General features: G+C 46.7%; 2 protein-coding genes across 2 annotated transcripts in view; one reads left to right on the top strand and one right to left on the bottom strand.

Moving 5' to 3' along the window:
• The window catches only part of LOC146341307 (semaphorin-6A-like), a 44,745-nt gene extending 35,961 nt beyond the window's left edge, over window positions 1-8,784 (top strand). The window contains 6 exon segments of the mRNA XM_084807362.1: window positions 750-905; window positions 4,644-4,806; window positions 5,874-5,894; window positions 6,699-6,814; window positions 6,930-7,004; window positions 8,727-8,784. Coding sequence (XP_084663488.1) covers window positions 750-905; window positions 4,644-4,806; window positions 5,874-5,894; window positions 6,699-6,814; window positions 6,930-7,004; window positions 8,727-8,784 — 589 coding nt within the window.
• A 17,559-nt stretch (window positions 8,785-26,343) lies between these two features.
• On the bottom strand, window positions 26,344-27,300 carry LOC146341306 (olfactory receptor 6B1-like). Its single transcript, XM_084807361.1, has one exon. The coding sequence runs from the start codon at window positions 27,298-27,300 to the stop codon at window positions 26,344-26,346; it is 957 nt and encodes a 318-aa protein (XP_084663487.1).
• Window positions 27,301-27,718: the final 418 nt, after the last annotated feature.

Here is a 27,718-nt window from a genome sequence, read left to right as displayed (position 1 = left end):
ACAGCAGCTAGACAGCCATAGATTTGTTCTGTTTCTGGGAATTGACCTTGGCGCTCGCGCTCGTAGGTCAGTTCCCAGAAAACCACCTTGCCACCCCAAAGTCCTGAGGCTAGACAGACAAAATCAGAGACCTAGCAGCAAAATCTTCTCCTCCATGTTCCAGCCCCCCTGCTTTTGCTGCTAGCCCTCTGATTTTGGCTGTCTAGCCTCAGGACTTTGAGGTGGGGGGTGGGGGGGAGGCTGGATGAAACATAGGAAGTGTCATACTGGCACTTTCACACTCTCCCACCCCTCCCCTCCCCTGGGAAAGCCTCCTTTTCCCCCTCCCCTCCCCACCCCCCAGAATGCCCTCTTTTGCCCTGCTCCACACTGCTCATCTGACTGTGGAGCTCAGGGATGACCCACCCTGCATTGGATAGGCGATTGCCTCCAAGTTCAGAGGTGGCCACTTATCCCGATAGGAAATTGCTCCCTAAAACACTACTGCCAGTAGCTAAGCCTTATGAGAGCCATTTCAACCTTCCAGAAGGGGGGGGGGTGAACAAAATCTCAGGAAGTAGCAAATGTTCAATGGCTGAACTGGGACTCCAGGAGGGTCAGATTTAGCCACAGGACTGAGGTTCCTGAACCCTGTCCTAGGAAATGCTTTTTAAAAAGTGTGTGTGTGGGGGGGGGGGGAATGCACCATAATTACAAATGCAAGAAAGCAGTAAACTATCACACTGCCTCCCATGTTGTCTTTTATTTAGGCCAGGTTCTTGTGCTGGCTCTGAACAGCTTCAAGAGTACACATCATCCCATGACTTTCCAGATGACACTCTAGATTTTCTCCGAAAGCATACCCTCATGGATAAAACAGTGGATGCTCTTTCCCCGCGACCATGGTCTCTGCAGACGAGACATGAGTAACGATCTTTCCTTCCACTTTCTTTCATGTGTTCTTTTCTTCCTGATTTGTTTGAACTTCTATATCAACATGTCTGCTCTAGCTGCTACAAATCTAGCTATGATACGGATTGTAAATAACTGGGAATTCATTGCAAGGGAGGCAGATTTTCAGGTCTTCAATGATCTGTATTGTGGGAGCGGACAAAAGATAAACCATGACTTGGTAAATCACTAGATCAGGTTACTTAGGCAAGGGTTTCTGACTCCCAGCTGTTTAACAGCAGCAACAACAACAAAGATCCTCTGCCCCACTCCACACTAAAGTAGGGAGCAATACTATGTCCCCCAGACATTGCTTGAGGAGCCATGGGATACTAGGGGTTCCACCCCTCCCGAGGCTGGAGACAGCACTCCCACCTCAGAAGGGGGAGATGAAGATCCAGCCCCCCTCCCTTTTACAGCCAGTGCAGAAAGAACCATCCTGGCTTGCCTCCAGGGTTGGAAAAAGCAACCTTGGAAGAGGGGAAAAGGTGTGCCAGGTGGCAGGGAGGGGAGGACGCTGGAGAGAGCTCAGAATATGAGCTATCATAAGGGCCCTCCAGCTTCCTTCCATCCCTTTCTGAAGTACTGTCACTAGATGGGCAAAAAGCCTGCCAAGTCAAAACTTCAGAGTGGGAGGACAAGGAGGAGAAGATTGCCTCCCTCCACTGCTCTTCCCATCTTGCACTGGAGGGGGGGAGGGTGCAATCGATAGGAATCCATCCTTAGGCTGTTAGTAGACCTAATCTGTAATAACTCAGAAATAGTTCTCCTGAGCAAGTATTTTGCATGTGGATTTTTAAAAGACCCTCCCTAAACCATTATTTTGCACCTGGCTCTTGTCTATAGACCTCAGGGTTCTAGTAAACAACAAACTGAGGGTCTAATGCAATGCAAATCCTATTTAGAGTAGACCCATTGAAATGACTGAGACTGAAGTTAGCCCTGACTCACTTATGTCCCATTCATTTCAATGGCTCTACTCTACATAGGATTTGTGTTGCATTTTACCCTAAATATCACTGACCTAAGGTCTGTCCACATCAGCTGTATTGGGACTAGGGATGGGTTAGAATATTGCTTTAGATCAGTTCTGATCAGAATTAATCAAAGTTTACAAAGTTTTCCATACTGGGGACAAAAAGAACTTGAGGTTTTTTGTTTGTTTGTTGTTTGTTTTTTATGATAAATGTGGAAGAAACCAAAACTGTCACAGATTCATCCATCCAAGCCCAGGGTTCTGAGTTCTGAGCTCTTGTTAGTCTGGGTTGCAATTCCTGTGTATTTAATACAGCCTACAGGCTCTCAACCCTACCTCCTTCTCAGCCTCATAAACCTACCCAGCAAGCTGCCAATGGAAAAAGAAGGGCGATCCAAGCTGCTGGCTGAAGAAGAAACAACAATATCTTCCTCCTTCAGCAGCTTGTCTTGCTGTTGTGCTGTGAGCTTAGGAAGGAAGGCCTCTTTGGCAGTGCACAGCATGGATGCCAAGTAAGCTGCCAATGAGTTGAGCAGCAGTGGGAGATCATGGCTGAAGATACATTTAAATGACTATGTGTGAATTGGAGTGTGAATGGATACATGTGACTAGGGAAGTGTGTGGCTGGACTGGGGACGCATGGGAGGATAATTGTGAATGGGGGTGTATGACTGAGTGTGGGTGTGGGGAATGTTTAGGGTGATGGATGGGGACGGATTGTTGTGTGTGAATAGGGTGTGAGTGTGGATGGATGTGCAAGTGTGAATAGGGATGCATGAATGTGTGTGAATGGGGTGTTCTCACTTACTTTTAGCTTTAATCCTAAAGATAAATCCTCACCTCCAATAATGCAATGGATTGAGGACTCAATGCCTTCAACATTTGAACAGGTGGGATATAAGCGCCACTCACAAATATGGATATTTGGGCTGCTTTTGTTGATGTTTATGTATGATTCCTTTTGTTTTCTAGAAAACTGTGTGTGTGTGCGTGTGTGTGTGCGCGCGCGCGCGCGTGTGCGTGATGTGTGTGCGTGTATTTGGGATGCTGGAGAAATCTGCTATGGACCCAAATGAGGTTGGATTCCTGAGAATCTGACCTGCGGAGTCAGCAGTGGACCAGCGCTCCCTCCTGGTGCTTCCACCAGATTTGCGGCTGCAATTTACAAATAACTAAGCACTTTACAGCTGCAAATGATGTAAAACATGCTAATTGCAGCTGTAATTTGCCCAAGATACACCAATTGCAACCACAATTGGCATATATCTTGCCCTGATTAAAGAGAAACAAAAAAAAACTCATGCTAAATCTGGAGAACGTGCCAGGGCTCCAAGGAAATCCACTGAGGCTCCAAGGGGGCTGGATTTCCATGGGATGGACCCATGCCCCAGACCAGACATTGGATCTATCTATCTATCTATCTATCTATCTATCGACACAAACACATATTTCATATGTATTAACTGCAATTGATATATTCAATCATATCGACATACTTCCCCCCCCCCCCTATTCTTTTCTGGTTTTGTTTTGCTTTGTTCTCCTAAAATTTACAACTACAACAATATTAAAGCTTTGGTCTTGCCCACAACAAAACCAGGCTGCGCTCATCACCAGTACCAGCCCCCAAAGACTTTCCCCTCATGGAATGCAGTCCTCAACTTTAAAAAAAAGGTTCCTTATCTCTGGTGTAGTCCATTAAGGCAACAGATGAGTTACGAGAGGGATGACAATGTTCCTGAACAACTATTCTAATGATTAGCATGATGCTACTAATTCAAACCACACTGTTCTCTGCCCAAATGTCAGAGAACACACCAACTTGTCTGTTTGCTCATTGGCCACCATTTTAAATAGTAGAAACCTCTGCATAAAATTAACAGGTACTGTAGGTCGAGGATGCATCCACTGTAGAGATGCTCAAGGATTTTATTTGGCCGCATTTTAAAGCACACTGACCTGATTTGCAGTTCATGGGCTAATATGATGATTGTAGCAGAGGTATCCTTCAGTTTTCACAGAAGACTTGCATTGTGCCTCATTTTTACCTAACTCAGGGTTGGGAAACTTGTGGCCTTCCACTGTTGGATTCCAACTGCCATTAAACCCAGACAGCATGGCCAATGCTTGATAGGAGTTGGAGTCCACTCACATCTGCAGAGTCCACTCATATTCAGATTTTGCCAGCAAAAGCATAATTCTCATACATGCCTAGTCATAAGTCTGTTCTGTCCCATTTTCTGTGTTTAAAAAAAAAACTGCATGAAAATTTGCTTTTCAATTGTATTTATTTTCCCCTAAAATACACAATTTTGCCTTTTCCCCATAGGACACATTTTTGAACAAAGAAGTGCTTTGCAAGATATAGAGAAGGGCATGATCATAAAGATAAATGCATTCCAATCTATGTATTAGTCCAGGAAGTGCAAATTTGATCAATTCACTTCAAATATCGACTGAAAAACATTATCCAGCATTCCTATTCAAAATACTGTGTACTGTATCCAAAGTCATGACTTCAGTCTCATTGATTTCAATGAGATCTAGTTAGTACAGCTAAATTCATCAGCAAGTATCCAACCCTTTGTGTGGTTCTTTCTGGCCACTTGAAGTTAAAAACTGCATTTATGTAAATATGGATACAGTGAATTTAGAGCATTATGAAATACTTATATTGATAAAACAAATGACAAGATAATCTGCTGATTACTACTGTATTGTAATATTGTCATTCCAGAAATGTGCAGCTCAAAGTTGCTGTAGATAATACCACTGGACCAAATGGGGACCAAACTGTTGTTTTTGTCGCATCCGAGAACGGATGGGTTTTAAAGTTCTTGGCCAGGCCAGGAGGCAACATTTTCCTGGAGGAGATGAGAATTTACAATTATAAAAAGTGTGTACCATTGGTTCTGACTATATTTTTTAAAAACAAAGAGCAATATTAATTCTTAATTCTCAAGTGTAGTTCTGTGCCAGAACTGTGCCGTGGGGGTAGGGTGGGGTGGGGAGAAGATGGGAGCTATTTAATTAGTTAAAAAAATCTAAATGTATGTTTTTTTATGGATTTTAACATTACCATGACTACTTTATAATCAACCAAATCCCAACACATGATTACACACACAAAATCACCATGTCAAATACAACGTAAAAGAATGGACAGTTGTTTGCAGAGGGTTGGATCCATACCATGCAATCTTATATATGTATGTTCAGAAATAGTCCAAACTGAGTTGAATGGGACTTACTCCCAGATAAGTAGGAATAAGATTGCACCCCAAATTTGTCACAGGGGGGCCCAATTGAAATCACTAGGACCTCATTTGCTCATGACTGACTACTTGCATGGTTTTTAATGGGGCCTATGTGTGACTAACAGTCTGGATCCGACCCTTAGTATTTGTGTACCTTCCCTTTCAGGCCCTCCTAAACAAACACTTCACTGTCTTAATTCATGCCACCTCCAATTGCAACTCCGTATCAGTGTAAGTCCAGAAAATCCTCAGGAATATCGGTGAAACTTGGAAAGATGGTCCTGAAACAGAACCTCTAAGAACCCTTTAGAAGGGAATATTGTGCTAAACTCATCCCTTTGTGCTAACATTAGATATTGTTTCTAGCAGTGAAGTGCTTGTCAGAATCAATGGCTGAGAAGGCTGCTTCCCTTCTCTTTCTAAACCAGGAGAGGACAACTTCCGGTCCTCCTGATATTATGGTCTACAACTCCCACGAACCCTAGCCAGTGTAGCCAATGGTGAAGGATCATAGGATCTGTAGGCAAAAAAACATATCTAGGGTCAAAAGATGTCTACTGCTGATCTCAGTCATCACCACTGCCAGGGAGGGGAGCAAGGACCGGAGAAACAGGCTCACTCCCTTTCCTTGCTTGTCATGGGGCATCCAAGCTGCTGTAATAAATGTAGGACTGGAAATCACAGCACATTCCTCACTCAGCCCATAGCAGCAGTGAGATTGGCTGGAGGATGTGTGGATGAACCTGGGGAAATCGTCTTCCACCCACCCACGCATCCCCCAATGTGCCACTTAATCTCCCACTGCACAAGACAGGAGTAGGGCTCTGCTGCATCTGGATGTATTATGCCCCCAGAGATTTGTATGATAGGTTGCTGTGAGTCAGAAGAGTGGAGACTATTCTCTCTTGCAAGATAGGGTCCACAGCCCATCTTCCACTGGACTTGCCAGACAGCACTGGAAAGGCAAAGCATTTTTGAGTCTCACTGTCTCCCCATCTCCTGGTCATCTTCCAGCAAGCCTCATGCAGAGGCAATAGGACACTGAAAACCAGTGTTGCTAGACAGCTTCACTGACATAACCTTCATGCCCTGTTCACAGGCTTCATCGAGGCATCTGGTTAACCACTGTGGGAAACAGGATGTTGGATTAAATAGGCCTTTGGTCTCATCCAGAACAGCTCTCCTTATCTTCTTAGCCCAGGCTGCTGGCTTAAACCATGGGTGGGCAACTTCTGTCCCTCCATGTATTTTAGCCTACAACTTGCATCATCCCTCACCTTTGGCTAGGCTGCCTAGGGCTGATTGGAGTTGTAGGCCAAAACATCTGGTCAATGTTTGCTTTGTATAATGACATGACTCAGAGTTGCCTAAAGTCATAGTGAAGAATTATATCGCTGCCTTTCTGAGCTGAACATTTCTAGTCTCCTGATTTTTATCTTGACTTTAAAATGATTATTATTGAAGTATCCAATAATGATGGAGTTGCTGTATGTTTTTTTCAAATCAGGTGTGGCCGCAAACATGAAAAGGCAGAGAAAAGAATTGTGGACTTGAAGGTGGACAAGCCAAGTAGGTCCCTTTATGTAGCATATCCACACTGTGTAACAAGGGTTCCCCTGGGAAGTTGTGAGCGTCACGGCCCCTGCAAAAAGTAGGCATTTTAACCTCATTTCTCTTAGTGTTAACTCTTTTTCCATAATCATATCAAGTCTTAAGAGTACGAGTAAATAATTCTAGAGTGATCCGTGTTTGTCTCTTCTGTTAAGGGCCTGCATAGCATCTAGAGACCCATATTGTGGATGGGCAAACATGGCATGCATACACATCTCACCTGAAACTACGTAAGTAATAATTAACTTTGGAGGAATCTGCAAGTCTTATTAACAGTATTGCTCAAATCGTCTTTTCAGTAGAGCTGTGGTGAAAACCAGCAGTCAATAAACATCTTTTTGATACATGTGTGTTTTCCTCCCATTTGCATTCCCATCTGCCAGATGTGTAGCAGGGATGGCTTGGGATAAGCTGCCCCTCTTACATTTTCTCTGCCCCCGATATATATATATTTTTTTTTACAAACAAACAAATTATTATTATTATTATTATTATTATTATTATTATATTTATACCCCGCCTTTTTCCAGTACTGGGACACAAGGCGGCTTACAAAAATTAAAACATATACAATTAAAACATATGAAAATATACAAAAGTTAAACTATAAATTAAACAATACAATTAAAATTATATTAATACATTAAAACAGCATTTTAAAACAGCATTTTAGCAGCTTACCCCCAGGTTCCAACTATGTCCCAAAGGCCTGCTGGAACAAGAATGTTTTAGCCTGCCTCTGGAAACACATCAAGGACGGAGCCATCCTTATAATTATAAAACAGTTTACAAGTGTGTATTTGAAACACCTGCACCCAGATGAACTGCCCCCCCACTCTTTTGGCACCCCAAAACTTTTAGGTTGGCTGCGGGCCTGCCATTTGCTTGAACAGTATTATTTTAGTCGCTTTTATGTATGTATGTATGTATTTATTACATTACTGTACCACCCAATAGCTGAAGCTCCCTGGGAGGTTCACAGCAGTTAAAACCATAAAATGCAGCAACATGATAAAACATAGTATAGAACTTTTAGAAGTTTAAACTACAGTATACAACCAGAGTCAATACCAGCAGCAGTGTAAAGATCTAAAATGCAATAACAGATTTAAAACAATACAAAATTATAGAAATGAAAATGCCTGGGAGAATAAAAAGGCCTTCACCTGATGCTGAAAAGACCACAATATAGGTTTCAGGTGGGCCTCTTTGGGAACGGCATTCCACAACCAGGGTGCCACAACTGAAAAGGCCCTCTGCTTAGGAGCCACCTAGCTCACTTCATTTGGTGGGAACACCCAGAGAAGGATCTCTGAGGACAATCTTAAGGCATGTTAGAAGCAACAGAGAATTGCAATAAAAATGACATCTCTCTTCTAGTTCTCTTGCTCTGCCCATTAATGTTTAGCATAACTCAACACATACTGTGATGTCATCATATTGTGCATTTTCCCACCACTGATCCACATCATTGTCAGCAGCAGCAGAGAAACTCACAACGTGGTAACATCATGACTCTGGCAGGGTACAGTAACTGATCCTAAATATGATGGGGTTCCAGTGGTTCCCAATAATATTTTTAAACACACACCTAAGTATGCACCCAAGTACTTTGAAATTCTCATACAAAAAGGAAGAAGAAGAGAGCTGAGCTCACAATCTGACATGAACACAGGATGTCCATAGGCTGAGCAGGGCCTACTCTTCTACTCTTCTATAAGGTTGATCTGAGCTTTGAGGTAGAACTCAGCGACTTTGATGCACACAGGTTTTGCTGATTTTCACATCCCTTGTTTTGCTTTGTGGTAGTGCTTCTTTGCTCAGAATCACTTTCACAGCAGTAATATAAATACTCTCATATTTGCATTGTGCAAGTGTTAGAAGAATAGCTTTATGTGGTGGGGGCTGTGAATGCCATAAGTGACACTATTGTATTGCTTTCTGTTGCTTAGAGTTGAGTATGAGCAGGACATCGAGAATGGCAATACAGATGGCCTGGATGACTGTTAAAGAAAGCAAGAGTGTTCTTACACATTCATTTATTCTGCTGTTGGAGAACCTCAAATTTTGGAAGTCTGGAAATATGATGCCTTCACATATGATGCAAACTTCTCAACTAGATTCAATAAAGTACCGGAAGATTTGCACTTGAACTGAATTTGAACCATGTTTTAACCAAAAAATACAGTACATTGACCCTAATTCAGATAGATTACAGTCAAAGCTAAACTCTTTTGTTGAAGAGTTCAGTGCTGCTTTTTTTAATTTGTGGGATTTCTGCATTAAATTGAAGGAACATTCAGAGCTTCTCTATATTAATAGATTGTGAATGCCTGATGTGCATTTTGACTGGTCTACTCTACACATTCTAAAGGGGCATAATAAGCAATAAGGATTCTTGACTAAAATGGTCATAATCCTGAACTCTCTTATCTTCAAATACTTCCACTGATTTCAATTTACTGTTGTACAGTGGGATATGAGGCATGTCTCCAAGAAAGACAGATTACCCAGGAAGAAATACTTAGGGGTGTGTAGATGCTTATCTGTCACAACTAGTAAAACAATGAGAAGATTTCCAGCCATAGTCATGGTATAGATGAGTAGGAACACAACAAAGAGGAAAATCTGTAGCTCTTGGTGGCCTCCAAACTCAAGTAGGATGAGCTCTGTAATGATGGTTTGATTTCTCTGCTCTGCTTTGGCATGGTTGACCCAAGGGCTGTTGGAGAAATTTGAGACAAACTAAAATGAACTTGGATTTCTAAGAATACGACCTGTGGAATCGGCTGCAGAGTGGTCCCATCAGGCTGCGCAGAGTCCATGGACTTTGGGATGATTTTTTACTTTCCCAAAATTTATGCATATAAATTCTGGGGTGTACGAAATACTCACCCAGTTCCGGGTGGGGGCTTCTGCTGGGGGGGAGGCGATCCCTCCCTCCCCCCCCGGAATCCTTTGTGGCCGGCTCCACTCTGCGGCAAGGCTGCAGAGCTGCCGGCCGGGCCCATCCTGGGCTGCAGCTGCAAATGGCAGCCAGCATAGCAGCCGCCATTTGCATCCCTGCGTTAGGCCGTGATAGGCTACGTATATATTTACGTAGCCTATCACGGCAAAGAGCAGGGATGCAAATGGCGGCTGCTATGCAATTTGCGTCCCTGCTCTTTGCTGTGATAGGCTATGTAAATATATACATAGCCTATCATGGCCTAACGCAGGGATGCAAATGGTGGCCGCTATGCTGGCCACCATTTGCAGCTGCACCAGCCCAGCAGCAGACGGACCGGACGGATGGTGGCAGGTGGGTCCATTCCAGGGGGATTTCTGGGGGTGGGGGAGTAGTCTGTTCCACCACAGACTCTGTTGGACTGGATTCTAAAGAAGCCGGCCTCAGTGGAGTCCGTAGCGAATTTCTCCGCCATCCCTAATACATTCATTGCAAAATACATAAGTTTCTGCTGGGGAAATGTTGAATGGAATGGGGGATAATACACTAAATGTTACGTACTAAGGTAAATTATGTAAATCCTTATGCAAATACTTACATAATTATTTGCGTATCTTTCCACACGATGAAAAAAAAAATTTTGCATCTGTCTGTGAGCAGATGGAACAAAAGGTGTCTGACAATCCGCAAAACACAGAGTGGATTTTACAGTCCGTACATCCCTAGACAAAACAATTTGCACTATCACCCTTAAAATTCCACACAAAATTCTACTAGTAGTTGTCTGTCATTGTAGATACATAGGATCATAGTCCATATTATCATGGCAATAACAACAACAACAACAAGTTTATCCAGAGTTGTCAATTTTGTGCCCCACCATCAGAAAGTCAGTTGGAGAATGCTCTTGAAAATGTACTAATATGTTCTAGCCAGTGTTCTCCCACAATCATTTATAGTTGGTTGGATCTAGGATCAGCCTTCCACAAGAGGGAAGGCTCTACTTGCGGAATGTCCCTCCACCCAATTTGGAGGGATTACCCCTCTCCCCCACAGCACATCTCATCCCATTCAGCAGTGTGTTCTGATTCCCTGGAGCATTTTCAGGTGGCTAGAGGGGCTGTCCAGGAAAGGATTGGGTGGAGAATGCCAACCTGCTCTGTTTATTTTCAAGTGAAAAACATAGTTGCTGTTGTTATTTTCTCAGATTGTAAATGCACATTTAAGTCTATTTAGACATGGTTTGCACATATATGTTTCTTTTGGGGGGCAGGCTGAAAAGTTAAGAGACTGTGATCAGGAGCAAGAAGTGGTATGAAAAACTGACCCAGTTTGCATGATATAAACAAGCCCTCATGGCATAAACAAGCCACCGTGGTTTGTTGTGAGCCATGAAACATTGTGCCAGACATGCTTTGCATGATCACCACCTAGCCGTGGATTATGTTGTCTGAACCCGGGTGGCATGGCTTGTTGGAAGGTTAAGCAACCCTAAAATAACCCTACAACAGCTCATGGGGTATCTGAAGGTCATTTAACCCTCCAACAAGCCATGCCACCCAGCTTCAGACAACATGATAAGCCGTGGCCAGTGGGTGATTATGCAAGTGGCACTCAGCATGCACCGGCACATGCTGCAGCTTACAACAAGCCACCATGACTTGTTTTCATGGTGTGGACCAGCCCATGAAGTCAACAATTATGATACCAAGTCCAGAATTTTGAAACGTGTATAAATCACCAAGCCTGAGAATGACATCTTCAGGAGATGTAGCTCAGCTAAAGTTCTACAGAGACAACAGAGTTTCATTGGCTTATCAAGCTGAGATTTATTTGTGATCAACCATGACCATTTACTAAGATGATGCTAGGGATGTCAGAGAATTCTGCCACGGATCTCGGTGAGGCCGAATGCCAGTGCATTCAGCCCCCCGAAATCTGTGGCGGAACGGCCTTCCACCCCCGCCCCCCCGTGGATCCCCCCCAGGACGAGACTTACCTGGGGCAGATCTTCCAGGTGGCGGTGGCTCCGGTGGCGGCTCCGGCGGAGGCAGCAGCGGCGGCGTGCAGTCTTTCGACTGGCTGCCACCGCCACCATTTCCAGGCTTGTGGGGGGGGAAGATGTGATAGGCTACGTAAATCTTTATGTAGCCTATCATGGATGGGGGTGGGTTTAAAAAAAAACGCGTAGATTTACGTAGGCTAAAACGGTGAATGAAAAAGGGACGCAAATAGCACCCGCTACACTATTTGCGTTCCCCTTGATTTTCGCCGTCATAGTCTACGTAAATATTTATGTAGATTAAGACAGCCAAAAATAAGGAATGCAAATGGCGGTGGCCGTAGCCGCCGCCATTTGCGTATGCGGTTGTTTTTTTTGTTTTGTTTTTTTACCCAGAGCCCTCCACAGCCAGAAATCCAGCTGCAGATGGCTCTGGCCTGGCCAGGGCAGGCCTGGCCGGCTGCTCCACGGAGCTGCCGCGGAGCACAGCCGGCCATTCAAGGATTCCGGGGGGAGGAACGGAGTGCCTCCCCCCCCGGCCAGGATTCTGGGGAAAGGGACGGAACACCTCCCTCCCCCACCATCAACATAATCCACAAAAGGTAAGTCACTTTCATACATCCCTAGATGATGCACCTTTACCTACGGATGTTCAGGATGCCTGACTGGGTCTGGGAGACTGTCAAGCCCCCCCTGCCCGCAACTCCAGGGCCGTGCCCACTGAGCCCCTGCCCTCACTTGCCCCCACTTACACCCTCCTGGACTCACCCTGGCCTGTCCAACGAGCACCCACTATTTTGCTGCCTTTTTGTTTTAACGAAAAAAGAACCTACAGCAAAGAGGGAAACCTTACAGGGGGAGATTGTGCATACAGCTGTGTGCATGTTCTTTTTAAATTGAAATCCTTCTCACTGTTCCCAAAAGTCTCCTCTGTGATGCAGTAATTACTTGCAGCAAAAACACTTCCTTGTAGGAGCTTTTCAAAAGAAGGCTGTCTCAGGTGTGCCTTAGAGATAAACTATTTGTTAAAGAAAGAAAAAACCTTTTAAAACGGCCATGCCAATCTGTGGAGCCCTGCATAATGTATTATTCTCCCTGGTAAGCAGGGGGGAGTGGAAGAACTTCGAAAGTGTAATAGCCAGACAATCCCAGCATTCCAGGCTTCTACCTGCCTGGCTGAAAATTCCCTACCTGGTTTACTCAGATGTAATCATTGCTGTGTTCAATGGGATCTTTGAGAAGCCTTGGGGATTTTTAACTGATCCACAAGTCTGTTGCATGTCTACTCAGAAGTAAGCCCTAATGAGTTCAATGGGACTTAGTCTCAGGTGAGTATGTATAGTCTCAACCACAGATATTCACATAATCATTTCTTGATCTATTGTTTTCCAGAGCAATCCTACCCATGTCAGTACCCCACTTTGCCCCCGCTCAGCTTTGTATTTCCACATTTAGCCCATTTCCAAACCTCTTGTTAGGTTATCTCAGACGACCCTGGGGTGAGGGGGGGAGGACCTTCCAGAGAAACAGCTGGTTTGGGGGAGAAGCAAGCCCTCCATTCCCCCCCCCACACACACACACACAATGGAAGAATGTAGTTCTTCACATTCCCTGGTATATTTATTCCTCATTTTGTCATATTTCCTGCTATGTTTATTCCTTATTTTGTCAAAGAATGTGCAGAGTGTGCTTTTTATTCAAACAATGAGAAGCTTGCTAATTTGTCCCCTCATGCTACATTTGTACAAGTGTAGGGACGTTAGAGAATTCCGCCACAGATCCCAGGGGGGCCAAATTCCAGTGAATTCGGCCCCCTGGAATCTGTGGCAGAACGGAGCCCCCCACCACACCACACCACGAAAGCCCTGCAAAATGGAGCCTACCTGGCTGTGGCGGCGGCTCCAGCTGCTGCCAGGCTGCTGCGGCCGCAAATGGCGGCCATCGTAGCACCTGCCATTTGCGTCCCTACTAGGGATGTACGAAAGTCACTTACTTTTTCAACAGGGTGATTTGCGGTGGGGGGGAGGTGCTCTGCACCTCCCCTCAAAATCCTGATCCGACCGGCTCCGCTCCGCGGAGATTCCGTGGAGCCGCCAACCGGGACCGACCACAGCTGTACATCCAGCCACTGGGCAGCCTTCCGGAAAAAAACCAACTGCGTACGCAAATGGTGGAGGCTACGGCAGCCGTCATTTGCATTCCATTTTTTTCGCTGTTTTAGCCTACATAAATATTTATGTAAATATTTACGTAGCGCCCACTACGCTGTTTGCGTTCCCCTTTTTTGCTGTAACAGCTTACATAAATATTTACATAGCGACAAAAAGGGAAGGCAAATGGTGGCTGCGGTAGCCGTCACCATTTGTGTACGTGGTTTGGGGGGGGGTTGCTTGCCATGATAGACTATGTAAGTATTTACATAGCCTATCACAGCAAAGGCAGCTACGCAAATGGCGTCGTGGCCGCCATTTGAGTCTGTAGCAGCCGGCCGAGAGACCAGCTGCTGCTGCTGCCACCAGAGCCACCGCCGCTGGAACATCTGCCCCAGGTAAGCTTTCATTCCGGGAGGGATACCGTGGGGGGGTGGGGGGTTGGAGGCCATTCCGCCATGTGTTTCAGGAGGCTGAATGCCAGTGCATTTGGCCTCACTGAAATCCATGGCGGAATTCTCCGCCATCCCTAGTCCCTACGCCGGCCCGTGGTAGACTTCGTATATATTTACGTAGCCCATCACAGCTAAAGCAGGGATACAAATGGCGTCCCCTACACAGGACGCCATTTGCGTCCACACCAGCCTGGCAGTGGCTGGAGGCCCCGCTGTGGGTTGGCTTGGCCAGCGGCTCCGTGACCTGGCTGCGGAGCAGAGCCAGCCAGGCAGGATTCCAGCGGGGAGGAACGGATTGCCTCCTCCCCCATCGAGGATTCTGGGGGGAGGAACAGATTGCCTCCCCCCACCTGCGGAACCTGGCAGAGCCAGGTAAGCGGGGTTTCATACACACCTATCAAGTATAACTGCTTCAGAAATAACTTTCCATTATACTGTCTCTCTTTCATGAGTTTCATACCACCAGCATGGTGTAGTGGTTAGACATTGTGGTTTGCGTGTTGCACTGGGAGCTACAAGCCATGGCCAAGTGAGGACTAGAACCTGGATCTCCCATAACCTATTAGCAAGCTACTCTTTGTAGAGATGTACTAAACTCACTTACCTTTTTGCAGAATTTCTCACGGTGGGGGGGAGGTGCTCCGTCCCTTCCCCCGGAATCCTCGATGGGGGGGAGGTGATCCAGTCCTCCCCCCAGGAATCCTGCCCAGCTGGCTCCGCTCCGCAGTGGCTCCATGGAGCAGCCGGCCAGGGCCGTCCGCAGCCAGATTTCTGGCCACGGACGGGCTGCTGCGGACACAAATGGCGGCTGCCGTAGCAGTCGCCATTTGCATCCAGCCAGGCTGCCGTGATAGGCAACATAAGTATTTATGTAGCCTATCAAGGCAAGCCAATCAAAACCCCCACAAAAAACAGCGTACGCAAATGGCGGCGGCTACAGCGGCCGCCATTTGCAGTCCCTATTTTTCACCATTTTAGTCTACATAAATATTTACATACGCTATCACAGTGAAAAAGAAGGGGAATGCAAATAGTGTAGTGGGCGCTATTTGCGTTCCTTTTTTTTCGCCGTAATAGCCTACGTAAATATTTACATAGACTAAAATGGCAAAATATAGGGAACGCAAATCATGGCCGCCGTAGCTGCCGCCATTTGTGTACGCCATTTTATTATTATTATTATTGGCTTGCCGTGATAGGTTACGTAAATACTTACGTAGCCTACCACGGCAAAGACCAGGATGCAAATGGCGGCCATGGCAGCCAGTCGAAAGACCAGCTGCCGCCGGAGCCGCCAGAGCCACTGCCATCCGGAACCTCTACCTCAGGTAAGCCTCGTCCCAGAGGGAATCCGCAGGGGGGCAGGGGGGGCAGGCCATTCTGCCACGGATTTCGGGGGGCCGAATGCTAGTGCATTTGGCCTCACTGAAATCCGTGGTGGAATTCTCCACCATCCCTATCTCTTTGTTTGAATATAAAGCACACTCTGCGCGCGCGCACACACACACACACAGGCAATATAACAGAACCCAACAGGGAACATTATCCGAGGGAATTGGGTCAGGTGATGAGAAAAACAGTTGAAAAACCTCTGAATATTTATTGAAAATAGTATGTGTAGGTAATGACCTGAATTCCAAGGAGCTAGAAATCATCGAAAGCTAACTTCTGGGCTCTAGGTTGTAGTCACGATGGTTCTAAGTCTAAAAACCAAAAAGCCTATATGCAGGGATGTCAGAGAATTCCGCCACGGATCTCGGTGAGGCTGAATACCAGTGTATTCGGCCCCCCGAAATCTGTGGCGGAACGGTCTGACACCCCCCCGTGGATCCCCCACGGGACGAGACTTACCTGGGGCGGATGTTCCAGGCGGCGGTGGCTCCAGTGGCGGCTGTGGTGGCAGCGGCTGTGGCGGCTGGTCTTCCGACCAGCTGCCGCCGCCGCCACTTGCAGTCTGGAGGGGGGGGTGTTTTTTTTTACAGAGACGTGATAGGCTATGTAAAGATTTACGTAGCCTATCACGGTTCGGTTAAAAAAAAAATGCGTACGCAAATGGCGGCAGCTATGGCCACCACCATTTGCATTCCTTATTTTTCGCCATCTTAGTCTACGTCAATATTTACATAGACTAAGACGAAGAAAAGAAAGGGGAACGCAAATAGCGTAGTGGGCGCTATTTGCATTCCCCTTTCTTTTCTTCATCTTAATCTACGTAAATATTGACGTATTAAAAATATTTTTTAAAAAAAAACCCAGCTGTGATAGGCTATATAAGTCTTTACATAGCCTATCACGTCTATGGGGGGGGGGGAGACACAGACTGCAAATGGCAGCAGTGGCAGACGGTCGGAAGATCAGCCACTGCCACCAGCACCACCACTGAAGCCGCTGCTGGAGCCGCTGCCATCCAGAACATCCCGGGGGGATCCACAGGGGGTGGGGGGGTGGCAGGCCATTCCACAATGGATTTCGGGGGACCGAATGCACTGACATTTGGCCTCACCGAGATCCGTCGCAGAATTCTCTGACATCCCTATTCACAGCCAGGCTGAGCCAGGCAGCACTGCTTATTTTGGCTGAAGTTGCTCATGCAGACAGGAAATAGATGACCAGATCTTAACTAATCAATAGGGAAATCTTCAAGGTTTGAATCCAAATCAATTTTGCATCACTCTTTGAGGAATATCTAGCCCAGGTAGTGATGGTGGAGAATTCCGCCACAGATTCCAGTGAGGCTGGATTCTTTAGAATCCGGCCCCCTGGAATCCATGGCGGAACAGCCTCCTGCCCCCTCGCCCCCCCCGCGGAATCCCCCCGGGACAGCACTTACCTGGGGCGTATTCTGCGGCAGAAGTGGCAGATTCAGCGGCAGCGGTGGCTATGGGTGGACGAAAGTCCCTTACCTGTCGTCGAAGGACGTTCGCGGTGGGGGGGAGGCGCTTCGCTGCTCCCCCCGTGAAGTTCAGGCCGGGGGGGGAGGCTTCCCGCTTTGCCCCGGCCGAAATTCAGGCCGGGGGGGAGGCTTCCCGCCTCGCCCCGGCCGAAATTCAGGCCGGGCAGGAGGCTTCCCGCCTTGCCCGGCCGCGAACGCAAAAGTTTTTTTTAAAAAAAAAAACGCCCCCTGGTAGGCTACGTGATGATTCATGTAGCCTATCACGGCTAGATCTGCAAAGTCAGCCGTGATAGGCTACGTCAATCGTCACGTAGCCTATCACAGGTGGCTTAAAAAAAAAAAAAAAGCTCGTACGCTAATGGCGGCCCCCATAGGGAGCCGCCATTCGCGTTCCTTATTTGGTTGCTGTAGTCTACGTAAATGTTTATGTAGACTACGGCGAAAATAAGGGCAACGCAAATAGTGTTGCCCTTATTTTCGCCGTAGTCTACATAAACATTTACGTAGACTACAGCGACCAAATAAGGAACGGGAATGGCGGCTCCCTATGGGGGCCGCCATTATCCGTACGCGCTTTTTTTTTTTTTAAGTCACCCATGCAAATCTAGCCATGATAGGCTACGTGAATCATCACGTAGCCTATCAGGGGGCATTTTTTTTTTCTTTGATTGCAATGGCGGCGGCGGCAGCCGGTCGAAAGACCGGCTGCCGCTCCTGCCCCACTCGAACACCCGCCGAACCACTGGCCGGACCCGCCACCGGGAGGGACATTCGGTGAAGGTACATCCCATCCCGGGGGGGGCGGGGGGCAGGGGGGTGCGGAGGATTTCTCCCTGAAACTTGTTCGGGGGCCGAACACGTTGGCGCTCGGCCCCCCGAAGTTTCGGGGAGAAATTCTCCGCCATCCCTAGCGGTGGCGGATTCAACGGCAGGGGCTGGTCTCCTAGCCGGTCGCAGCAGGGCTGCTGCCACCGCCATTGCCATCCTTGCAACGTGATAGGCTACGTAAGAATTTAAATATTTAATAATTTAAATATTTAAATTTTTACGTAGGCTTGAACAGCAAAAAATAAAGGAACGCAAATAGCGTCCACTATGCTATTTGCGTTCCCCTTTTTTTCGCCGTTTTATCTCATGTAAATATCGACATAAGATAAGTCGGCGAAAAATAGGCCACGCAAATGGCGGCCACCATAGCTGCCGTCATTGGCGTATGCGGCATTTTTTTGTTTCTTTTTTTTACATTAGCCATGATAGGCTACATAAATTCCTACGTAGCCTATCACAGCTGTCTAGCTGGATGCAAATGGCGGCCGCTACGGCGGCTGCCATTTAATTCTGCACCAGGCCATCCACAGTCAGAAATCTGGCTGCAGACGGCCCTGGCCGCGGAGTAGAGCCGGCCATCGAGGATTCTGGGGGGGGGGGACCAGATTGCCTCCCCCCGTCAAGGATTCCAGAGGAGGGACCGAGCAAAGGTAAGTGACTTTCGTACATCCCTAAGCCCAGGTAAATATCATTCCTAGTGAGATGGCTCTGTGGTTTACAGAACAAGGGATCACTCAACCTCCCTAATGAGTTGAAATAATATATGAAGGGGTTGTGAGATCACAATGTGTAGCAGCTTGTGTCCAACCACAAGCTCTTAAATCAGATGAGGTACATCCTTTTAACCCATCTTTATGCCATTGCCAAGAAAGATGTTTCCATACACATACAGAGACCATGGGGTGGTGGTGGGGGGGATATATTCAAGCTGGTGGCCAGTTGTATTCAACTATGGGATTGGTGTTCCATCTAGGGATGTGTGGAATTTGAAAAATATATTTTCTCTTCGTTGTGCCAATTGTCAGGTGCCTTTCATTCGATTGTCCACTCATAGATAGGGATGTCAGAGAATTCCACCACGGATCTTGGTGAGGCTGAATGCCAGTGCATTTGGCCCCCCAAAATCTGTGGCGGAATGGCCTGCCCCCCCTGCCCCCCCACGGATCCCCCCCGGGACGAGACTTACCTGGGGCAGATCTTCCGGGCGGCAGCAGCTCCGGCGGCGGCGGCGGTGGCGGGCGGTCTCCCGATCAGCAGCCGCTGCCGCCATTTCCAGGCTTGTGGGGGGGGAGAAGACATGATAGGCTATGTAAAGATTTACATAGCCTATCATGGCTAGGTTTAAAAAATATTAAAAAAGACATGATAGGCTACGTAAATCTTTACGTAGCCTATCATGGTTGGGGGTGGGTTTAAAAAAAAATGCGTAAAAAAAAAATGTTTAAAAAAAAAAAAATGCGTACGCAAATGGCAGCAGCTATGGCTGCTGCCATTTGCGTTCCTTCTTTTTACCGTCTTAATCTACGTAAATATTTACGTAGGCTATGACGGCAAAAATCAAGGGGAATGCAAATAGCGTAGCTGGCGCTATTTGCGTCCCCTTTTAATTTGCCGTTTTAGCCTACTAAAGATTTATGTAGGCTAAAACGGTGAATGTAAAAGGGACGCAAATAGTGCCCGCTACACTATTTGTGTTCCCCTTGATTTTCGCCGTCATAGCCTACGTAAATATTTACGTAGATTAAGACGGCCAAAAAGATGGAATGTAAATGGCAGCAGCCATAACCGCCACCATTTGCGTACACAGTTGTTTTGTTTTGGGGTTTTTTTTACCTAGAGCCCTCCGCGGCCAGAAATCCGGCTGCAGACGGCTCTGGCCTGGCCGGGGCGGGCCTGGCTGGCTGCTCCACGGAGCTGCCGTGGAGCACAGCCGGCTGTTCGAGGATTCTGGGGGGGAGGGACGGAGTGCCTCCCCCCCAGCCAGGATTCCAGGGGGAGGGATGGAACGCCTCCCCTCCACCATCAACATAATCCACGAAAGGTAAGTCACTTTCGTACATCCCTACTCATAGATAGAATTGGATTTTTTTTCCAATTTCCCGAATTTGCGCAAATTCGCATTTGTGCAAATCCACACTTGTGAAATATGTGCAAATCTGTCTCAAAATGCATACATCTTTCCAAAATGTGGATTTTCATGCTTAAGCCTATGGAGGAAATTTGTATTTTCGGGGTGGGGTGTGGGTAATTTTATCTTATGTATTTTTCTACAATTAAATTTGTGTAAATTTCCAGAAAGTAAAAAAAAAAAACTAGTTTGCAAGTCTAGTTTTTCGGAATCTGTGTGACTCAGGAAAAGCCCATCCACTGCAGAATCCACAGGTCGTATTCATATAAATCCAAATTCATTTGATGCCATTGTGGATTTCTCTGACATCTCCAGTTCTACCTATTTGTCAGTTTCCGTTTACTCCATATTAATTTACTGGATTCATATCCATTAATCTGTCTATACATACACAATACCATTTTAAAAGTCAAAGCTTAATCACCTAGGGCCTAGATATAGTTATAGAGAGGCTAACAAATTGCCAAACTGAAGCACAGAACATGTAGACTTGCCAACATTGTTACTGAAAATTTCAGGATGATTGGTGACATTCTGAGGGAGAAAGAGCAGTTTAACGACAATAAAGGAGCAAAAACACAATAAAACAAAAACCACTCCTCTCCCTCCAAAAGTCACAATTTCTGAAGAGACCAATGGTTTTCACTTGAAACAATGATGGCTTTCTACTTTTATTGCATTGGAGTTGGTGGGAAAGTTCCATTTCATTTAGTTATTTTAAATGCTCTTGTTGTTGTTGTTGTTGTAGTTTTTATTTATTTTATTTATTATTAAATTTATTAATCGCCAATCTGGCTGGTCACCCAGCCACTCTAGGCGATGTACAACTTACAATAAAACAGTTTAAAACAATAAAATTCTACAATAAAAACATTTTCTAAAATACCCTAACCCACCCCAAATGCCTGCCTGAACAACCATGTTTTTAATGCACAACGGAAGCTCATTAAAGAGGGGGCATGGCAGAGTTCCCTAGGGAGGGAATTCCACAGAGTGGGGGCCACCACAGAAAAGGCCCTCTCTAGGGATGTACGAAAGTCACTTACCTTTTCGCAGGGGTGCTTCGCGGTGGGGGGGAGGCGCTTCGCTTCTCCTCCCGAAGTTCAGGTGAGGGGGGGGAGGTGTCCCGCCTTGCCCAGCTGAAATTCAGGCTGGGCGGGGAGGTGCCCTGCCTCGCCCAGCCGAAATTCAGGCCGGGGAGAAGCGCCCCGTCTCCCCGGCCGCGAAACAAAAAGTGTAAAAAAAAAAAAACATGATAGGCTACGTAACGATTAACGTAGCCTATCACGGCTAGATTTCCAAAGTCAGCCATGATAGCCTACGTAAATCGTTACGTAGCCTATCGCGGCTGACTTTGAAAAAAAAAAGCGCGTACACAAATGGCGGCGCCCTATGGGCGCCGCCATTTGCGTTCCTTATTTGGTCCCGGTAGTCTACGTAAAGATTTATGTAGACTATGCCATAGTCTACATAAATCTTTATGCAGACTACCAGGACAAAATAAGGAACGCAAATGGCGGCTCCCATAGGGCGCCGCCATTTGCGTACGCGCTTTTTTTTTTCAAAGTCACCCGTGATAGGCTATGTAACGATTTACATAGCCTATCACGGCTGACTTTGGAAATCTAGCCGTGATAGGCTACGTTAATCGTTACGTAGCCTATCATGGGGTTTGTTTGTTTTTTACACTTTACTTTGTAATGGCGGTGCCCCCACCCCCGACGAAAGGCCGACGAACCGCTGCCGGGACCCGCCGCCGGGAAGGACATTCGCCAAAGGTAAGTCCCATAGCGGGGGGGCAGAGAATTTCACCGCTGATTTCGGGGGGGTCGAATCTGTTGGTTCGGGAATGCCCGAATGCGAAGATTGGGGGAGAAATTCTCCACCATCCCTAGCCCTCTCCCTTGTCCCCACCAGTCTAGCTGTCCTGGCTGATGGGACAGAGAGAAGGCCATCCGAGGCTTAGGGATGGACGAAAGGGACCTACCTCATCCCGCAGCTTGCTTCGCAGTGGGGGGGAGGCGCTTCGCTTCTCCCCCAAAGTTCAGGTGAGGGGGGGAGGCGCCCCGCCTTGCCCAGCCGAAATTCAGGCCGGGGGGAGGCGCCCCATCCCTCACCGGCGAAATTCAGGCCGGGGAGGAGCACCCCGTCTCCCCGGCCGCGAAAAAAAAAGTACAGAAAAACACACACACACACCCGTGATAGGCTACGTGACGATTTACGTAGCCTATCACGGCTAGATTTCCAAAGTCAGCCGTGATAGGCCACGTAAATCGTCACGTAGCCTATAACGGGTGACTTTGGGGAAAAAAAAGCGCGTACAGAAATTTGCGTTCCTTATTTGGACAGGGGTAGTCTACATAAAGATTTACGTAGACTACAGCGAAAATAAGGGCAACGCATATAGCGTTCCCTTATTTTCGCCATAGTCTACGTAAATCTTTACGTAGACTAGATGTGCCAAAATAAGGAACGCAAATGGTGGCGCCTATGGGCTGCCGCCATTTGCGTATGCGCTTTTTTTTTTTCAAAGTCACCCATGATAGGCTACGTGATGATTTACGTAGCCTATCACGGCTGACTTTGGAAATCTAGCCGTGATAGTCTACGTAAATCGTTACGTAGCCTATCACGGGGTTTGTTTGGGTTTTTTTTTACTTTAGTTTTTTTTTTTTGCAATGGCGGCAGCAGCAGCCGGTCGGGAGACCGGCCGCCGCCCCTGCCCGCAACAAAACGCCGCCGAACCACCGCCGGGACCCGCCGCCGGGAGGGATATTCGCCAAAGGTAAGTCCCATCCTGGGGGGGGGCAGGGGGTTGGCGGAGAATTTCATCGCCAATTTCGGGGGGCCGAATGCGTTGGCGCTCAGCCCCCCGAAGATTCGGGGAGAAATTCTCCGCCATCCCTAGCGGAGCCAGGTAAGCGGGGTTCCGTACACCCCTACTTTTTTGGTTTTTAACTGAAGCTTGCCTGAGCAGTGTGAACATGCAGAATATTTTGAAACTTCTCAAAAATTCAAAGCTTGGGGTTCAATTGCAAAACAGTGTGTGTATTTGCTCAGCGCCAAACAATCCCCTATTGCTCTACAATTCAGTGCTGGTTTATTTGCTCCACGCAAAACAGTGCCTGATATGACATCACGTGTTTTCAGCTTGAAACTGTTGCACAAATTGCTAGTGTCTCCCCCTGGAGGCTAGTCCAATTTAGTCCAAAGAGGAGAGTCAACTTCAGGCTGGGTCCAACTCAGTTTTAATGTTTGCAAACATTTCGACAAAGGAGCTCACGCTCAAAAGCAGAGTTGACCCTGGGCAACTCCTGCGCTACAATTTTATCACTTCAGCTTGCATTCCTTAGCTAGCATGTCACTTTGACTGGTTGCTAGCAGTTTGCCTAGCTACCTTATCTTAGGGTTACTGCTCACTCATTCCAGGCATGCGCAGCTCTTACAATACTACGGGCTGCTTAAGGCACATACAATGGCTTTTAGGTTACATTTTTACTACAAAACTTAAAGACATGCTAAATGAGCTTTTTAATTTCAGCTGCTCTGACATCACAGGTTTTTGATGTCCATTACCTGCATCCTTCCACTTTCTGTTTGGTTTTGTTTTTATTCATTTTGCTTCATGGGCAGCCTTCACAGGGTGCTGCTAGGACTCAGGTAGGGATGTACGAAATGTACTTACCTTTCCGCGGATTATGTTTATGGGGGGGGAGGCGTTCCATTCCTCCCCCCGGAATCCTCGACGGGGGGTAGGCGCTCTGTTCCTCCCCCCCAGAATCCTCGATGGCCGGCTGTGCTCCATGGCAGCTCCACGGAGCAGCCGGCCAGGCCCAGGGCAGAGTCGTCCGCAGCTGGATTTCCGGCCGCGGAGGGCTCTGGGGGAAAAAAAAAACAACCGAGTATGCAAATGGCGGCAGCTACGGCCGCCGCCATTTGCGTTACTTATTTTTGGCCGTCTTAGTCTACGTAAATATTTACGTAGACTATGACAGTGAAAATAAAGGGGAACGCAAATAGCTTAGCGGGCGCCATTTGCGTCCCTTTTTGATTCGCCGTTTTAGCCTACATAAATATTTACGTAGGCTAAAACAGCGAATCAAAAAGGGACACAAATAGCACCCGCTACGCTATTTGCGTTCCCCTTATTTTCGCTGTCTTAGTCTACGTAAATATCTACGTAGACTAAGACACCAAAAATAAGGAAGGCAAATGGCAGCGGCCATAGCCGCTGCCATTTGCGTACACGGTTGTTGTTGTTTTTTTACCCAGCCATGATAGGCTATGTAAATCTTTATGTAGCCTATCATGTCTTGAAAAAAAAAAACCCACAAGTCTGCAAATGGCGGCTGCAGCAGCTGGTCGGAAGACCAGCCACCGCAGCCGCCGCAGCCACCTCCGCCGCCGCCGCCACTGCCGGAGCCGCCGCCACCCGGAAGATCTGCCCCAGGTAAGTCTCATCCCGGGGGGGATCCACGGGGGGGTGGGGGGGCAGGCCGTTCCGCCACAGATTTCGGGGGAAGATTTCTCACCGAGATCCGTGGCGGAATTCTCTGACATCCCTAGCCTCAGGGTGGTTGCCAGGGGCAACGGCCACCCCCCTCTAGGATTGTATTGTTTTGAATGGGATGAATCAGAGAGTGAGAAGGGAGGGGCTGTTGCTACTCCTCCCGTGATGCCCTGCATGCTGCTGGGGTGTGTGTATTTGTATGTGTTGTATGTGTGCCAGAGAGAGAGGTAGTGGGCAGGGTGATGCAGCAGGAGTGGGCAGGGCATAAGAACAGTGCCATATTGGATGGGTCTGGCTCAGAACAGGTGAGAGAAAGGCAACTTTTTTTTTTCTTCTCTCCCACCCACCCCCCACAGCTCACAGTCTGATTTCAGGCCTAGGTGAGGGTGGGGCTTCTTGGGGTTAGGCTTAGAACACCCCTTTTCCCTGCAACAGAGGAAGGGTGGGTCTGTCTATGCCTTCATGTAATGGGAGGGGGTTCTTATTGGAAGGAGGGAAGCTAATTGTGTGGGGCACTGAGAGGGAGGGAGGTGGGTTGGAAGACCCCATTTGCTATGGCAGGGGGAGGTCTGCTTTAATGTATGTAGAAGAGGTCATACTATGGGTTTTACTGCACCCAAAGCCTTAAACGGTTTGGGCCCAGGTTACCTGAAGGATCGCCTCCTCCCATATGTAACTGCATGGACCTAAGATCATCTTCAGGGGTCCTTCCCCAGGAGCCCCTGCCAAAAAGAGGTAAGGCAGGTGCTACCAGGAAAAGGCCATTTTCTGCTATGGTATCCCAGTTGCAGAATGAACTCCCTAGAGAGCTTCACCTGGTGCTCTGGACACATTCTGGCTCAAGGTTCCCAGGCATTTTTAGCATTTTAACATTCCAGTTTTTTTAGCTCTGCTGTCTTAAATCTGCTATTGTGTTTCAAATACCTGCACTGCTGCTAGTTTTTTTGCTCTGCTTGTATTTGTATTCTGTAGTTTTGATCTATTGTATTTTATATTGTATTTTCTGTTGTATTTTTGTGGTTTTAATTTTGTGAACCACCCAGAAAGCCTCGGCTATTTTGCAGTATAAAAATGAATGAATGAATGAATGAATGAATAAATATTGGGATGCTCGTGGAAGGGAAGTTGATGCGGGACATAACTGGAAAGTTGAGAAAGGAAGAGGGAAGAAAAGAAGGAAATGTCCCCTGAAAGTTGTTCCATTTGCAAGGGAAATGACCAAACATATTTTCATCCAATCATCCTCAGACTACTAGCACCTGTGGCAAAGCAATACGAGCTTTACACTAGTTAAGAAAATAATGCTACTGCCAATTGCGCCTTCATGGGGAAGGTGTCCCACAATTGGGTCAGAACAACAGATAAGGGTGACTCCCTTGCTGTCACATTGTGCACCATTGTACTAGGGGAAGAGCTTCCCCGAATTAGATTAACGCATGGGCAGGGTGGTATAGGGAGAGGAGATACTTAGTACCCCATTCTGTTTCCCTATCCCTACATTGGAGCAAATGGAGTTGCCTAATAGTTTCTTGTCTAATTAATGCCAAGACCTGGACTTGTTTAGCTACGGAGAAGAAACAACGTCCGGTGCATAGGATGATGCATCTTAATCGTATAATAGAAATAAGTTCCATCAAAAGGTCTGAAAACAAGAATTCAGTGAACTCTTTTGCACATTGAACATTTGCTGGCTCCTCTTCTCAGGGCTTCCCTCACTTCTTTGTTCCTTAGGCTGTATATGAGTGGATTGACCAGAGGCGTTAGGATGGTGTAAAAGACAGAGAAGACTTTGTTCAACTGTCTCAGCTCACTGTTGTCTTGCAAGAGGTAGACAATGGTGAGACTACCATAGAAAATAGTCACCACAATGAGGTGAGAAGAGCAGGTAGAGAAGGCTTTTTGCCTCCCCGTGGTAGATGGGATTCCAAGAATGGCACTAATGATGTAGGCATACGATGCTATGGTTAAAACAAATGGTGGCAGAGTAGAGATAGATGTCAGAACAGCTGATACAAGTTTTACCTGATGTGCATCACTGCAGGCCAGGTTCATCATTGGAATGAAATCACAGAAGAAATGCTCAATGACATTGTGGCCGCAGAAGGTTAACTGCAATATAAATATTAACAATATGGTGTCAATCACAAAACTGCCAATCCAAGATCCAGCCACCAGATGGAGGCAAACCTTGACATTCATAAGTGTGGAGTAATGCAGGGGTCTGCATATTGCTATATAACCATCATAGGACATTGCTGCCAGGAGATAGCATTCTGTTACTGCTAAGAAAACAAAAGCCCATAATTGCACAATGCAGCCATTAACAGAAACACCTTCATTTTCACTTAATAATCCAGCTAGTATTCTGGGGAGAATGGTTGAGCTGTAGCAAGTCTCCAAGCATGACAGATTCCCAAGGAAGAAATACATGGGGGTATGTAGGTGCTGATCTGTCACAACAAGTATAACAATGAGAAGGTTCCCAGCCATAGTCATGATATAGATCATTAGAAACACCACAAAGAGGAGAATCTGTAGCTCCTGGAGGTCTCCAAAGCCACGAAGGATGAATTCTGTGATAATGGTTTCATTTCTCATCTCCAGTTCGTCCATGGTTTTCATCTAGTAGAAAAAAATTATACAATCAACATTCATTTTTTCCTGTCTTATTCCAGTTGTTGCCCCATCTGACAATGGAATGTTGAGTCAGATTCAAGATTTCATATGTGTTCTGATCAATAACCAGGATCAAATTAATTTCTAAAAATAGGTACCAAAACGTTTTACATTTGTGGATCACCACCACTGACTACTTTGGGGAGAACGCTCTGGGAAATCTTAAAATTGTATCATAAGGAGTAGCACATTTTCCCCATTCTCTGTCAAAACAAGTTAGTTTTTTATAGAGTACAAACAGTATACACAATGTGTACTACAGCTAATGCCTAATACGTCCAGTCCTCTTCTGTTAGCCAGTTTCTTCCCTCATCCTTTATAATTTCCTTCATTAGTATGAAGTAACAACAGTTTC

The sequence above is a fragment of the Heloderma suspectum genome, chromosome 6, assembly GCF_057233095.1.
Source record: "Heloderma suspectum isolate Gila_16-S chromosome 6, 16-S_ref, whole genome shotgun sequence".
Lineage (NCBI taxonomy): Eukaryota > Metazoa > Chordata > Lepidosauria > Squamata > Helodermatidae > Heloderma > Heloderma suspectum.
This window is presented reverse-complemented; position numbering and strand designations above follow the sequence as displayed.